We start from the raw sequence: 16664 nt of genomic DNA, 5'->3' as shown, positions 1-16664 counted from the left end.
CCCAGTCTCTTGTTCCTAACCATGCCGAGTTCATTTGCCTTCCTTATTAGACCCCTTGCATTGAAATAAATGCAGTTTAGTTTATTAGTCCTACCTTGTCCCTGCCTGCCCTGACTGTTTGACTCGCTTCTGTTCTCAACTGTACCAGTCTCAGATTGATCTCTTTCCTCACTATCTCCCTGGGTCCCCCCCCCCCCCCACCCCCCACCCCCCACCCCCCTTAAGGGTTTAAATCCGCCTGAGCAGCTTCAGTAAATGTCCCTGCCAGTAATTACTCCCCTTCCAGACTTTATAGAGGTTTACAAAGTTATTAGGGACATGGATAGGGTAAATAGGCAAAGTGTTTTCCCTGGGGTCGGGGAGTCCAGACCTACAGGGCATAGGTTTAGGGTGAGAGGGGAATGATATAAGAGAGATCTACGGGGCAACTTTTTCACACAGAGGTTGGTACATGTATGGAAGGAGCTGCCAGAGGAAGTGGTGGAGGTTGGAACAATTGCAACATTTAAGAGGCATTTGGATGGGTATATGAAGGGTTTGGAAGGACATGGGCCCGGATGCTGGCTGGCGAGACTAGATTGAGTTGGGATATCTGGTCGGCATGGAAGGGTCTGTTTCCATGCTGTACATCTCTATGACTCTATGATCCCTTGACTGACTGTGACAGGCTGTCGGCCCTCTTCATCCCATAAAGTACTTTCCTCCATGACTTTCATATATTTGCTTGAAGTACATGCAAACTCATGAAATGCTAGCACATACAATCAGTTTTGATATAATGTGATAGTTTTGCTCTCGTGTGACCTCGCATAAGAAAATTGCGCAATAGCTGCGCCATTTAAACTAACGGGGCTGGCATTATGTAGTAACAAACTCGTGTTGAAGAAACACACATTAGAGCAGATGTGACTTAGCACAGTGCTTCACAGTGACATTTCCAGTCCATTGTCTGTTCAGCAGACCCCACCATGACCAGCTGCCTACCCCTCTATCTGCCCTAAAAATCAATGTGTGACAAAGAAGCTGGCAGACTGTAACTCAGCACCAAAAACTGATTTCATAGCATACACAATATGGCTAGCAACCCACAAGTCTGTTACTGTGAATAAGAAAACCATAGACAGGGACTGGGACCCTCCAAGTAAGTACAAAGTGAGTAAGAACTAAGAAAGCAAACTAAGAAGCATAAGACACTTCCTTTGCAGATGCATGAAAACCGTGTGTGACCCTGGTTGCAAAGTAAATGGACAGAAGCATGCAAGTAATTTGTGTCCCTGAGCTCCAAATTAAAATGTTAAGGGGCTGAAGTGGTGTCTGAATTGGTCTGAGAGTAGACATGATGATGTGGTAAGGTTGGGGTTTTGTCGATGCTGGCTTGCACAGACAGGGTTGAGTATAATAGTGGTCTGAAAACAAGCAGGGACATTATTGTGAAGCAGCAGTTGGATGATGGGCAGGACAAATATATGACAAGCTGCAGCTGTCAGATATCTGTTCTGATTTACCTGTCAGGAATTTGCAATCTCTTATTTCTATCTCGTTTCTCAAGGGAACATAGCAGACTTGGAGGTGGTGTATAAATAAGGTGAATTGGGGCTTTAATGTGATGTAAATACAGAACAATAAGGCTATTGCTGCTCAATGGTGTGATTTTGAAGTTCCCATTGAAGGCACGAGTGGAAAATCAAACATTTTTCACTATGTTGAGATTCTGACTTTTTTCCAGTACTTCCCTAGCTGCTAGCCATTGCTCACGCCACACCAAAGTAGGGAAATTTCTACCCATTACCTTTGATCCTGATAAAAGCTTTGAATTGGAATTAAATGAGAGCTTTAATGCACAAATACGAAACATATCAACCTGCAATAAACATTAAAGGCTAACAGTTACAATACTCGATGAGTAACCTGAAGACTGGCAGCAAGGAAAAGGTGTAATTCACCCACATAGTGCCAAGCTGACAAGGCACATGCACCTCAGGTCTCTGGTGTGGGCAGCACGGTGGGTTGCTACCTGCACAACTCATGCAGCAATGTACAATGATAACATACTGCTAGAAATTGAAATTGAAATAACACAAATGTATTTCTCCCCATATGTTCAATACCACCATGAATATTTCAGAATTCCAAATATTAAAATTTGGATAGGTTGTGGCCTAAAGATAACAATGAAAGCTGCCAGATTAATGTAAAATCAAATCAATTTACTGGTACACATTAAGGAAGGGAGCGTGTCATTTCTGCTAGGTATGGACCCTGCATGCAGTTCTTGTCCCACATCATTAGGTTAAGGAGGTGAGCTTTAGATTGCCAATTAGTGGGAAGATATGGAGGAACAAAGCTGCAAGGAAATTATAAAGGTGTAAGTATCATAGCATATTTATGTTGGGAGACTTCAATTACATGTGCATAGACTGGGATAATAGTAATGTAAGGGGCAGTGAAGGGTAGGTGTTCTTAGATTGCGATCATAGAATTTCCTGCAACTATATGTGCTCAGTCCAACAAAGAAGAAGGCACTGTTGGCAAGTAGATCAAATGGTACTGGGGCAACATTTGGGGGACAGTGATCACTGTCGGGTAGAAAGTGACATTGGTCAATCCAGAGTAAGGATAATCAATAGGCAGACAGCAGATTTCAATAGTTCAAGAACAAAGATAGGCCAGATAGACTGGAACCAAAGATGGTGAAAGAAACAGTTCTGAACAATGGGTTATATTCAAAGAGGAGATGATTTGGACATAGTCAACGTATATTTCCTCAATTGGGAAAGGCAGAACTAATAAACCTAGAGCTCCCTGAATAACAAATAAGATAGAAATGAAGTTAAAAGAAGAAAAATGTGCTTATGATATGCATTAAATAAAACTGAGAATGAAGCTGAATACACAAGGTTCAGAAGTGAGATAAAAATGCAAAGACGACAAGAGGGAGGAAAATACTAGCAGCTGATATGAAGAGAAATTCCAGTCATCTATAAGCACACCAATTGTAAAAGGATGGTAAAAGGAGGAGTAGAACTGATTAGAGACTGGAAAGGTGATTGGAAGCAAGATGTAAATGTAAAGCTGCCATAGTCCCAGAGGACCACAGGGCTGCTGTCTCATTGGAGAGAGAGACAAAATGATGATGAGTTAGAAGAGGTATTAAGTAATTACTTTGTATCTGTCTTTATCGACAAAGCTGATGCTGCCTATGTCTTGATGTCAGAGGAGGAAACTCAGTCACTAGATGGTTTAAAATTGACAAGCAGGAGGTATTGGATAAGCTGTCAGTATTTAAAGTCAATATCACAATGGGACCTGATGAGATGCAATCAGGATACTGAATGAAGTCAGAATGGAAACTGCAGAGGCACTGGCAATAATCTGTCACTCTTCCATTGTTTCAGGGATGGTGCTGGTGGACTGGAGAATTGTAAACATATGCCCTTGTTCAAAAAATGTTTTAAAAATCGCCCAGCAATTACAGACCAGCCAGTTTAACTTCAGTGGTGAAGTTATTTTATAAACAATTATGGAGGATAAAATTAATAGTCACATGTTAAAATATAGGTTAATTCAGAAGAGACAGCACCAGGAGTCCTGAACAGTTTGATTACCTTGCTGAACAGTTTTCAAGAGGGAACAAAGAGGGTTGATTAGGGCAAGGCTGTTGATGTCAGGTACATGGACTTTCAAAGACTGTTTAATCCAGCACAGCACAACAGATTTACAAGTAAAGTTAGGATTTATAGAATAAAAGGGAAAATAGCAACATGGATACAAAAATTAACTGAGTGACAAGGAACAGTAATTGTCAATCAATATTTTTCAAGATGGTGGAAGATTTGTAATGGAGATCCCTAGGTATTGATTAGGACTAAATGCTTTTCCTGACATGTCAAGGTGGTCAGGAAGTGTTAGTGTGCAGGCAACAATTTCATAGTTTACAGATAACATACTTGAAATAATTGTAAATTGTAAGGAAAATAGTGTGAACTTCAAAAAGCCACTGATGAATTGATAGAATAGACAGACATGTGGCACATGAAGTTCAATATGGAGAAGTGTAAAGTGATATACTTTCGTGCAAAGAATATGGTGAGACAGCATAAAATTAAGAGTACTATTCTAAAGGGTGTGCAGGAACAGACAGATCTGGGTATATACGTGCATAAATCATAAATCATTAAAGGTGGAAGATCAGGTAGAGAGAGCTGTTAAAAAAAGCACACAGTACAGGCATACAGCACAAGATCAGGCTTATACTGAACTTCTCTAGCTCACTGATTAAACCTCAGCTGGAGTGCTGTGTGCAGATCTGGGTACCTCACTTTGAGGAGGATGTGAATCAAATGGTAAGTGTGTAGAAGAAGTTTAACAAAATTATTCAGAGATGAGAATCTTCAGTTATGAGGATAGATGACAGAAGTTAGGACTGTTTGCCTTGGAGAGGAGCTGGCTGAGGAGGAATTTGATAGAAGTTTTCAATATTACATGGAGTCTGAACAGATAAGGAGAAATTGTTCTTGCTTGTACCAGAGTGCACAGTATTAAAGTGCTTTGCCAAAAAAGTAAATTGGAATTGAGAAAAAAACTTTTTCATGTAGCAAATAGTTTGGGTCTGGAATGTGCTGCCTGGAGCTACAGTTGAGGCAGGTTTAACTGAGGTATTCAAGAGGTCATTGGACATTTATTTAAAAAGAATGATGTGAAAGGGAAGAGGCAGGAGTTTGGTATGAGGTCAAAATGTTCAGAGTCAGTGCAGAGAGCATTCTGTGATTCAATGTCACCAATATTCCATTATCAGTGTTGATATATTTCAAGGATGACGTTTTACAAAAAAATTATGATTCGGGGTGTGTGTGTGTGTGTGTGTGTGTGTGTGTGTGTGTGTGTGTGAGTGAAGGAGTCATATAGCTCTTCTGATTTCAGGAGACAAATATAAATGCCTGAATGTCACTGAGCTGGCAATCTGTAATATCCAAGCCAATACTCTATTTTTAACTTGTGCCCTGCAGGTGACCTATGATTTTCCTTGTGTTATCAAGTTTCAGATTAGTACGTAAGCTTTACTACCATTTACAAAATAGCAGTACAGTTGGCAGTCTTCTATTCTATTACACCAAATATAAAACTAATTTTTACTGAACTTTAATATAATTATGATTTCAAACAGGCATAGTTTGAAATTTATATCTAACAATAGTGAAAAACTAAAAAGAATTATATTATTACACAAAGAACATAATTTAATGCAAATAGCATATAGATTAGAAATAATTTTATACTTATTTTCAGTCTTACATGACAGTAACTACACTTGGCCACTAAATGGAAGCAAAAGTGCTGGGGAAGATTTTGAAACCCCTTGCTCAATTGAAACAAAATAATAATGGTGGGTAACGACTTACTGGTCCTTTCTCACTGATGATGCGATCATCCCTATATAAACCATGTTCAGAAATTTGGCATGTAGTCAGCCTGCTTGAGTCAGGTGGTGGTTTTTTTCATATAGAAAGGAAACCAACAGCCTTTAGGACAACATTAGGTAGAGTGTGTGCAGACCAACTTTGCGCAATATCAGGTGGAACTCCAACTAAAGGGAAGCCTAAAAGGCATGCTTTGATTAATTATTTTTAAGAGGCTGAAAGGAACAGGAAGATCACAACCTGAGTGAGTATATATTTCTGGGATTTTAGAGCAGCAAGGGAATTAGGAAAAAAGTTATTTTTTGGTTTTTTTTTGGTTCATAGTTTGAAGGTTCTTTTAACAGGATAAGTTGCTCAAGATTGGGGAACCTGCACAAAGCAAAGAGTGACACCACAGAAAAACCCCATAAATTCATTGGTTAGTATAAGCTCCTAATTTGACTGTTATAATTATTTTCAGTTTAAAAGCAAATAGGAAAAGTATTTTACAGATTAAGTCTAAAAGACCAGTAGGAAAACAAAAAGAGCTAAGTAAACAAAATAGAAACACAGGTCCAGGCGATTTGTTGTACCTGCATGATGCAGGAGTTGGTGGACCCCATTTTGGTTCATTCTGACAATATTTGTATCAAATGTCAGTTTCTCTGACTCAGAGTTTATGACCTGGAGTCTGTGCTTCGAGATGCGACACATCAGGGAGAAGGAGAGTTACCTGGAGGCTGTGTATCAGGTAGCAGTCACAGCCTTTTAAGATCAACTATCTCAAATTTGGTCTGTGGTCAGGGACAGGAGGGTGTGACTATGAATGAGGAAGGTAGACAGATCCAGGAGGTAGTGCTGGATGAGCCTCACTCTTTGATATTCACTAACAGATTTTAGACTCTTATTCCCTCTATGGAAGGAGTGTGAGGGCTGCAGGGAAGATGAACAAACTAACCATAGCACACTGGTGGCATTCAAGAGTGGGAAGAGGAGATGTGTAACTGTAATCGGGGATAGTATATTCAGAGGAACAGATATTGTTCACTGTGGCTAGCATCGAGAGTCCCAAAGATTGTGTAGCCTACCTCGTGTTCAGATTCAGGATCTCTCATTTGAGTTGCAGAGGAACTTGGAGTCGGAGGGTAAAGATCCAGTGTTGTGGTCCATGTAGGTACCGAGGATATAGGTGGAAAGAGGAAAAAAGTTCTGCTGAGGGAACATAAGCAGCTAGTGGCTAAATTAAAGCAGAACCAAAAGGGTAATAATCTCTGGATTATACCTGAGCCTCGAGCTAATTGACAAGACTGAAGAGGTAAATGCATGATTCAAAGATTGGTGTGGGAGAAATAGGTTTTAATTTGTAGGACATTAGCACCAGTACTGGGGAATGAGGAAGCTGCTTTAAATAGAATCCCTACAGTGGGGAAGCAGGCCATTTGGCCCAATGAGTCCATCCTGTCCTAACCCCTATCCTATCCTTGTAACCTTACATTTCCAATGGCTAATCCACCTAGCCTGCACATCCCTGTACACTATGAGCAATTTAGGTTGGCCTATCAACCTAACCTGCACATCTTTGGACTGTGGGAGGATACAGTTACACCTGGAGGAAACCCATGCAGACACGGGGAGAATGTGCAAACTCCACACAGACAGTCACCCAAGGCTGGAACTGAAGCCGGATCAATGGCGTTGTTAGACAGTGGTGCTAACCACCCAGCCACTGTGCCACCCCTGTCCTAATGGTATACGCTCCACTTGAACCATATTGGGATCAAAGTCCTAGCAAATACTAACATGAGCATAACTAGGGTTGTAGTTAAAGTTTTAAATAGGTGTGGGTTCAGTTACTTGGAAAACTAGCATTTCAAAGGTAAAGGAGAAGGTAGGATTGAAGGTCAGTGATGTGGCTGATTGTTATCAGAAAACAAAAGCAAGGGACAGAATGTGTGAATGTGATATTGCACCAAGGAGCCATAATAATGTAGGGAAATTTGATAACAGCACAAGATTTAAGGCTTTGTATCTTAATGCACACAGCATTTGCAATAAGGTGGACCAATTCATGGCGCAACTAGAAGGAAATGGATATTATGTTATAGCCATGAGAGAAACATGCTTACAAAGAGATCAAAACTGGAAACCTAACATTTGTGGATGTTTGACATTTTGGAAAGTCAGGAGGAATGAATAAGGTGGTGGGGTAGCACTGCTGGTAAGGGATGAAATGAGGACAGTTGTTGAAGGACAATCTGAGCTCAAATAATGTAGAGTCCATTTGGGTGTAGGTATAAATTAGAAAGGGAAAGATGACATTGGTAGGAGTAGTGTACAAACCCCAAACAGTAGCCACTGTGTGGCAAAGGATATAAATCAACACATAGGAGAAGCATGTGAAAAGAATAGAGTACTAATCATGAGTGACTTTAATCTTCATGTTGATTGGATTAATCAAATTGGAAGAGGTACTATGACAACAAATTCATGGAGTACATCAGGATAGTTTCCTAGTGCGATATGTTATGGAGCCAACCAGGGAAACAGGCTACCTTGGATCTGCTAATGGATAATGAGGCAGGCTCAATAAATGACTTTAGACCAAAAGATCCCCAATGAAGTAGTGATCTTAACATGATAGAAATTAATTTTCTGTTTGAGAGCGAGAAACCTGTTTGGAAACAACTGTGTTTAACTAAAATAGAGGGAATTACATTCAAAAGGGGACAGAATTAGCTAAAGTTAGCTGGGTGGATAGATTAGTGGGAATGACAGTAAGAAAATAATGGCAGACATATCAGGAACTACGTCATAACTCTTGGAAAAGATGTATCCTATTAAGAAGAAAAGATTCTAAGAAATGGATAAACTAACCATGGCTAACCAATTACGTTTAAGGAGAAATTAAGTTGGAAGTAAAAGCATATAAGGAGACCAAATTCAGTGATATCCTCAAAGACTTGGAAAAATTCAGAGTTCAGCAAAGGAGGACTAAAAAGGTCATAAATACAGGGAAAATAAACTGCAAGGGCAAACTAGCCAGGAATATTAAAACTGACAATAACAGCTTCTATAAATACATAAAACCAAAAAGAAGTCAAAGTGAACTTAGGCCCCTTTGAAAATGAATTTGGGGAGACAGTTATGGGGAACAAATGAATAGCAGAGGAGCTAAACAGATATAAACAGTCTCTATAGTGGAAGATACTTCAAAAATCCCATTAATACTGAAGAATATGGGGGCAGAATTAAGTGCCATCATCATCAATAGAGAAGTATTATTATATAAGATGATAGGGCTAAAAGCAGCCCGATGGCTTGTAACCTAGAATCTTAAAATGGGTAGCTACAGAGATAGTTGTATTTTTCCAAAAGTCCCTGGATTCTGGAAAAAAACCAGAGGATTGGGAAAAATGTCAATGTGACACCCTCTTTAAAAAGGGAGGGAAAAAGCCAGTAACTACAGGCCAATTAGTCTAACATTTATTGTTGGAAAAATATTGGAATTAATTATTAAGAAAACAATAGCAGAACATTTTAAAAAATCATAGTCTAATCAAGCAGAGTCAACATGGCTTGATGAAAAGAAAAAAAAGTATTAGAGTTTTTCAAGGAAGTCTCAACCAGAGTAGATAGAGGGGAACCAGGAGATAGGTTGCTATGTGGATTTCCAGAAGGCATTCAACAAGGTACCTCACAAAAGGTTCAGTCACAAGATAAGAATCCACAATGCTGGAGGTAGTATATTGACAATGGATAGAGAATTAGCTATCAGACAGGGAACAGCAAGTGAGGATAAGGGGTTCTTTTTCAGGTTGGCAACCTATGACCAGTGGGGTTCTACAGGGATTAGTGCTGGAATTGCAACAGTTTACAATATAGATTAATGACTTGGACAAATGAAGCGAATGTATAGTAGTCTAATACAGCCAGCACAAAAATAGGTGGAAAGGCAGATTATCAAAAGGGATATCAAACTGTTTATAGATAGACATTAATAAGTTAAGTAAGGAAGCAAAAAGTTGGTAAATGGAGTATAATTGGGAAAATGTGAAGTTGTTCATTTTAGAAGGGAGATCAAAACAGTATTATTTAAATGGAGAAAACTACAGAAAACTGCAAGACAAATGGACTTGGGGGTACTTGTGCACAAAACACAGACACCTAGCATGTGGGTGCAGCAGATAATCAGGAAGGCTGATGGAATGTTGGCCCTTATTTCAAAGGAGTTGGAGTATAAGAATAGAGAAGTTTTACTGCAACTGTACATAGTGTCTACAAGTACAATAAGCAATTTTGGTCCCCTTATTTCAGAAAAGATATTATTTCATTAGAGGTTGTTCAGAGAAGGTTCAATAGAATGATCCCCAGTATGAAGGAATTGTCGTATGAGGAAAGATTAAACAGATTTGGAATCTGCTTATTGGAGTTTCAAAGAATGAGAAGTGATTTCATTGAGACATATAGGATTCTTACAGGGCTTGATGGAATAAATGCTGAGAGGATATTTCTCCTCATGGGAGAGTCTGAGACTAGAGGGCATTGTCTCAGAATTAAGGGGCACCAATATGAGTCAACTGAGGAAGAATTTATTTGCCCAGAGGGTTGAGTGTCTTTGGAGCTCCTTGCCACAGACAGCTGTGGGGGCAGAGTCCTTGTCATGTTTAGGTCTGAGACAGATAGATTATTGTTTATTTGGGGAGTAAGGGTTTTGGGGAAGGGGTAGGAAAGTGGAAGCAAAGAGTTATCACATCAGCCATGATCTACTGAATGGCGGAGCAGGTTCAAAGAACCAAACAGTCTACACCTGTTTCTATTTCTTATAGCCTTATGGTTTGGCATGAGCTGAATTATAATAGATTATAGGTGTGGGCATGTGCATGACTTGCAAAATATGGGAACATGGAGTGAGTGGTGATGAAATTTAGAGGGCCTAATGATTGACAAAGTTAAAGAGAAAACTGAAATGAGCCTTTTAAGCAGACTATCTCAGCACTTGGCAATTCTATGGTTGCCTCCAAATTGTGTGTCAGACCCAGTTTATCCTGCATTTGCCACAAATTCCCCAAGGATCCTGCCACTTGGACATCTTTTCCTGAGGTGGCTGAGTGGAACCAGAACATTTCCCAAGTTTGCTTACCTGCCTTGGGGAGAGAAATTTCAAGTCCTTGACATAGCCATAGAGACCTACAGCAAGAAAAAGGCCCTTCAGCCCATTGCATCTGTGCCATGGCAAATACAATCACCTAACTATTCTAATCCCATTTTCTAGTACTTGGCTCATATTGTTATTTGCCATGGCATCACAAGAACACATTTAAATACTTCTTAATTGTGAGGGTTGTGGCCTCTACCATCCTCACAAGCAGTGAGTTCCAGGTTTTCACCACCTTCTGGATAAGAATATTTTTCCTCACAACTCCTCTAAACCTTCTGCCCTTTATTTTAAATCTATGTCTCAGGTCATTGATCTGTCCACTAATGGAAAATGTTTCTTCCTGTCTACCTTGTCTATGCCTCTCAATTTCATATATCTCAATAATGTTCTCAATAATTTTCTCTGTTCCTAGGAAAAAACCCAAGCATGCCAAATCTCTCTTAATAACTGAAACTCTCTAATTCAGCTAACATCCTGGTAAATTTCCTTTGCACCCTCTCCAGTGCTAGTGTTTTAACCGTTGACAAGATCCCCAACCATGCATGTTTTGGGAATTAATATATTGCCCGTAGTCTCTAAAATTCAGGTTATCTCATGTGACTATGTATGTTTTTCCTGCCCTCTTCTCCAGCATTTTCCTGTTCCCTCTTCTCCTCATTTTCCACCAGCTGTCATTAAACTTATCACCTATAGGATGCCCACATCTGACTCGTCAACCTTCTTCTTATGTACAAAACTGAGTATCCATTTTCTCTCCATTGTCTCATTCATGTTAATGTAATTAACTTAATTTGGTACTCAAACAAAGATCCAGGGAAACTGGTAGAAGAGGCACATCAGCCAAATTTCTGGCACTTCAGCTGCAATATTACTAGACGTATGGTAATAGTGGGTAGGTAAGGCATTTAATTATTGCTCCTACAGTTTTTGGCAGCACCATGAGTAACAACAGAAGTAATAAAAGAATAACAAACACAATACATGGCTTGGAAAGGGTGGATGCTAGGAAATTGTTTCCGTTAGGTGAGGAGACTAGGACCAGTGGACACAGCCTTAGAATTAGAAGGGGTAAATTCAGAACAGAAATGCAGAGACATTTCTTCAGCCAGAGAGTGGTGGGCCTGTGGAATTCATTGCCGCAGAGTGCAGTGGAGGCCGGGACGCTAAATGTCTTCAAGGCAGAGATTGATAGATTCTTGTTGTCTCGGGGAATTAAGGGCTACGGGGAGAATGCGGGTAAGTGGAGTTGAAGTGCCCAGCAGCCATGATTGAATGGCAGAGTGGACTCGATGGGCCGAATGGCCTTACTTCCACTCCTATGTCTTATGGTAATAAAGCAAATGATGTGGGCCTCATTAAAATTTAAAGAAAACAGAACTTCTTACCATATGCTTCTTAAGCTTTGGCATGAGTTTACTTAAAATCTGATCATGGTGTGCCTGGAACCGTTGGAGCTTTGGAAATCCAGGAATAAAAAACCCTGAAAATAAAATAATTAACTTATTTAGTAAATTTATAGTCAAAACATAACTTCAATACTGATAGTGGTGTTGAAATTGGGCCTTGTTTCACTTGTCTTACAGACTCCATTATCCTCTTGCCAGTCTTAAACACCAACTCATCCAACTGTCCTATTGTCCTCTTGTCCTTTCTTGAGGGCTCGTGTGACAAATTACCCAAAATTGATTATTTGAAATGTGTGAGCTGCTATTGAGGTACAACAGGTATCAACAGCTTACTACATTTTTGTGTTGAGGTTCCAAGGGCCTATTTTGGGTAGATTTAAGGCCCCTTTGTTTGGGCATATCACCTGAACCAAACAACATTTGCCACAATAGATTCTATATTCAACGTATAATCATGCTAACTCAGCTAAAGGAGGAATTTTGGGATTCTCACCTCATTACTCCATAAATGATAGCAATCTGCCTTTCGGTATTTATCATTAATGGTTTGCTAACTTTGTATTAAAGAGGCTTGACAACAAAAGTGGATTGAGCTTCAAGCCTTTGACACTTGTGATTTCTTTGAGAAACAGAGGTGAATAATTATTCTGGTTGTTATAAAAAATAAAATATAATTGAAATTGAGATCGTGAACTGAAAGTAGTTGAATATAACCAGTAAGAAAGCAGAAAAAGAGCTAGGAACCTTTAACCAATGATAGACAAAGGCACTGCATAATTATGTCAGAAATGTTATAGCAAAATTGGATAACTTGTAAACACTGTAACTTTCTATTTTTCTGTTTTTGATTGTGGACTGAAATAGAAAAAAGACGATTTAAAAGCCAAGGATTGTTGAAGGATTACTGCACTTTTAAAAACAAGTCATCTGACACACATTGTAACCACCAACCAACAATTGGAGTAAAGTGCTACACTAATTCTTATTTTCTACTCGTCTAAACAACTAACTTGTTTAGACATGTAATGGCACACACTCCCATTGCTGGTGGATATTGAACCCATGCCTTTTGACCCAGAGGTAGGGCAACTATCAGCACATTACAAGATTCTTTTTGATAATCCTCTACTATATTTTGGAAAAGTAGAGAAAAGCTTTGCAGAGATCTGAACTTGTGATTTCCTGTTAACTATGTAGGTACTTTTAACAAACTCAGCCAAACATATGTATTTTTAATCAACTTGTTCAGATATATTTGTGGCAGGGTGGGACTTGAAACCAGACCTTCTGGCACAAATTCCTAAAGTATTTTGAATCAACTTATTTGGTATACGTTATGGCACATCAAGACAGATGGAACTTAAACCTGGACCTTCTGGCCCAGAGGCAAGGACTACACCACTATACCACAAGATTTCTTCATAATCATGAATAGGAAAGGTTTAGAGATATATGGGCTAAGTGCATGCAAATAGGACTAGTTTAGTTTGGCAAATTTGGTTAGCATAGAGGAGTTGGACAGAGGGGTCGGTTTTCATGGAACATAGAACCATACAGCACATAACAGGCCCTTCAGCCCTCAATGTTGCACTGACCTGTGAACTAATCTAAACTCATCCCCCTACACTATCCCATCATCATCCATATGCTTATCCAAGGATTGTTTAAATCTCCCTAATGTGGCTGAGTTAACTACATTGGCAGACAGGGCATTCCACGTCCTTACCACTCTTGAGTAAAGAACCTGCCTCTGACATCTGTCTTAAATCTATCACCCCTCAATTTGTAGTTATGCTTCCTCGAACAAGCTGACGTCATCATCCTAGAAAAAGGACTTTCACTGTCTACCCTACTTAATCCTCTGATCATCTTGTCTGTCTCTATCAAATCCCCTCTGAGCCATCTTCTTTCAAATGAGAACAGACCCAAGTTTCTCGGCCTTTCCTCATAAGACCTTCTCTCCAGACCAGGCAAAATCCTGGTAAATCTCCTCTGCACCTTTTTCGATGCTTCCACATCTTTCCCGAAATATGGGGACCAGAACTGTACACAATATTTCATGTGCGGCCGCACTAGCGTTTTGTACAGTTGCAGCATGACATTATGGCTCTAGAACTCAATCCCTCTAACAATAAAACCTAACACACCGCATACCTTCATAACAGCACTATCAACCCAATGGCAACTTTCAGGGTTCTATGCACAGGGACTCCAAGATCCCTCTGCACATCCACATTACCAAGAATCTTTCCATTGACCCATTACCAAGAATTTTTCCTGTTATTCTTCTCAAAATGCATCACCCAACATTTATCTGCATTGAACTCCATTTGCCTGCTCTCAGCCCAATTCTGCAGTTTATCCAAGTCCCCCAGCAACTGTAATTTTCTTTCAGATTGTCCACTACTCCACCGACTTCAGTGTCATGTGCAAACTTATTAACCCATCCACCAATGCCTGCACCCAAGTCATTTATAAAAATGACAAACAACAGTGGTCCCAAAACAGATCTTTGTGGCACATCACTAGTAACCGGACTCCAGGCTGAATATTTTCCAACAACTACCACTCGCTACCTTCTTACAGAAAGCCAGTTTCTAATCCAAACCACTAAATCACCCTCAATCCCATGCCTCTGCATTTTCTCCAACAGCCTAGCATGTGGAACCTTATCAAAGGCTTTACTGAAATCCACGTACACCATGTCAACTGCCCTACTCTCCTCCACATTTTTTGTCACCTTCTCAAAAACTCAATAAGGTTTGTGAGACATTACCTGCCCTTCACGAAACCATGTTGGCTATCTGAAATCAAATTGTTGCTTGCTAGATGATTATAAATCCTTGTTCTTATAATCCTTTTCAAAACTTTTCCTACAACAGACGTAAGGCTCCCATGTCTATAATTTATCTTGGTCATCTCTAATGCCCTTCTTAAACAAAGGCACACCATTTGCAATCCTCCAGTCCTCTGGTACTAAGCCTGTACACAATGATGATTCAAAGATCAAAATCAAAGGCCCCGCATCTCCTCCCTAGCTTCCCAGAAAATCCTCAGATAAATCCAATCCAGCCCATAGGACTTGTCTCCTTTCACTCCTTCTAGAATTGATAACACTTCTTTCTAGCCTAATGTCTCATATCTCATTCTTCTCTTCTATAATATTTTCCTTTTCCTGAGTGAAAACCGATGAGAAATATTCATTTAGCAGCTCTCAGATTTCCACAGGGTCCATACAAAATTTCCCACTTCTGTCTTTGACTGGCCCTATTCCTACCCTAGTTATCCTTTTATTCCTCACATACCTGTTTCATGCTGTATAAATCCATGACTCTATAACTGTTGTTTACATTGCTATTTATTCAAGTAATGGGGGAAGCTCTAGTAGCCGGCAAGTTGGAGCCATGGGACGATGTGTGAGAGGAGATTTGGCAGGCAATAAGAAGTTGATTGGTCTTTGAAATAGTTATCAATGATCAATTATCAATGACAAAGACTTTCTGCCTGCCAACAACTATATGATTGGCTCCCAGATACCCCAGAATTTGGGGTGTGAATGCTCAAGTCAAAAGCCATTGGATCTCTGCTCTGTAGTAAAAAGAATCAAGCTTGAAGATAGCTAGTTTATTTCCAACCATGAGCTATTGTAAGCTGTGACTTTTATGTCATAAGTCAGAGACCTTCATAAGTATGGATCAGTCACTCTGTGTCTTCTGAAAACAAGTGATAGTACGTGGAGAAAGAAGATCAAGGAGCAGTGTTCTCATAAGCCAAAAATAATGGTCTCAGCAAATTTGGGACATGGACCATTGAACTGCCTTTCCAGTGTTTTCCTCCACTTACACCACTCATTTTTTTGTGTCTATCTATATGTACTTGTAGAGGGGGAGATTGTAAGTGGGTTACAATTTTAATTGGTAGAGTAAAATGTTGATAGTTCATAATTGTTTGTCTATAGTTAGAATCTTTATTTGTAATAAATTGTAATTCTTGTTAAATATGTCATGTTAGGAGAAAGTGAGGACTGCAGATGCTGGAGATCAGAGCTGAAAATGTGTTGCTGGAAAAGCGCAGCAGGTCAGGCAGCATCCAAGGAGCAGGAGAATCGATGTTTCAGGCATGAGCCTGAAGAAGGGCTCATGCCTGAAACATCGATTTTCCTGCTTCTTGGATGCTGCCTGACGTACTGCGCTTTTCCAGCAACACATTTTCAAATATGTCATGCTGTCAACTTGAGTCTAAAAGATAGGCAAATTGGGGAATTCTATGTAGTTTTTAAAACCTATGATGACTCCAGGTATAGGGATAGGGTGGGTGGCCGGGGGGTGGGGGGGTGATGATGATGGGATTGGAGCTTGATTATCAACACAGTACTCCAGTGGGATATAACATACTCAGTCTTTCAGGAGAAGAAAAAGGCATTAAAGAGTATGCTTGCTCCAATCTAATTAAAAGCTGGAAAACAAATGCTGTTACTGATTGGAAATTACGTGGGGAGGGATCACCAGGAAATAAGTTTAGCATTCAGATTAGATCTTTATCCATTCCATTCAAATGTATTTACAGTATTTAGGGATAACAGATTATGGAGAATCTAATTTGTACGTCAAGATGTATTGAGGATTGTCAAGTTTCTGGTTATATCAACTGGGAACATTTTAGCAATGATCTTCACTTAATGAGCTTGGATAAATTTAATTGTCA

At 39.6% G+C, this 16664-nt stretch overlaps 1 protein-coding gene across 4 annotated transcripts in view; it reads right to left on the bottom strand.

The window, feature by feature from the left end:
• Nucleotides 1-16664, bottom strand: part of LOC140493623 (uncharacterized) — a 250415-nt gene that overhangs the window by 71647 nt on the left and 162104 nt on the right. For all 4 annotated transcript variants that reach the window (XM_072592260.1, XM_072592261.1, XM_072592258.1 and 1 more), the window contains one exon: nucleotides 11940-12034. In XM_072592260.1, coding sequence (XP_072448361.1) covers nucleotides 11940-12034 — 95 coding nt within the window. The remainder of the gene's footprint in view (nucleotides 1-11939; nucleotides 12035-16664) is intronic.

Source organism: Chiloscyllium punctatum, chromosome 22 (genome assembly GCF_047496795.1).
Source record: "Chiloscyllium punctatum isolate Juve2018m chromosome 22, sChiPun1.3, whole genome shotgun sequence".
NCBI lineage: Eukaryota > Metazoa > Chordata > Chondrichthyes > Orectolobiformes > Hemiscylliidae > Chiloscyllium > Chiloscyllium punctatum.
The sequence above is the reverse complement of the archived record's forward strand: the minus strand, read 5'-3'. Positions and strand labels throughout refer to the sequence as shown.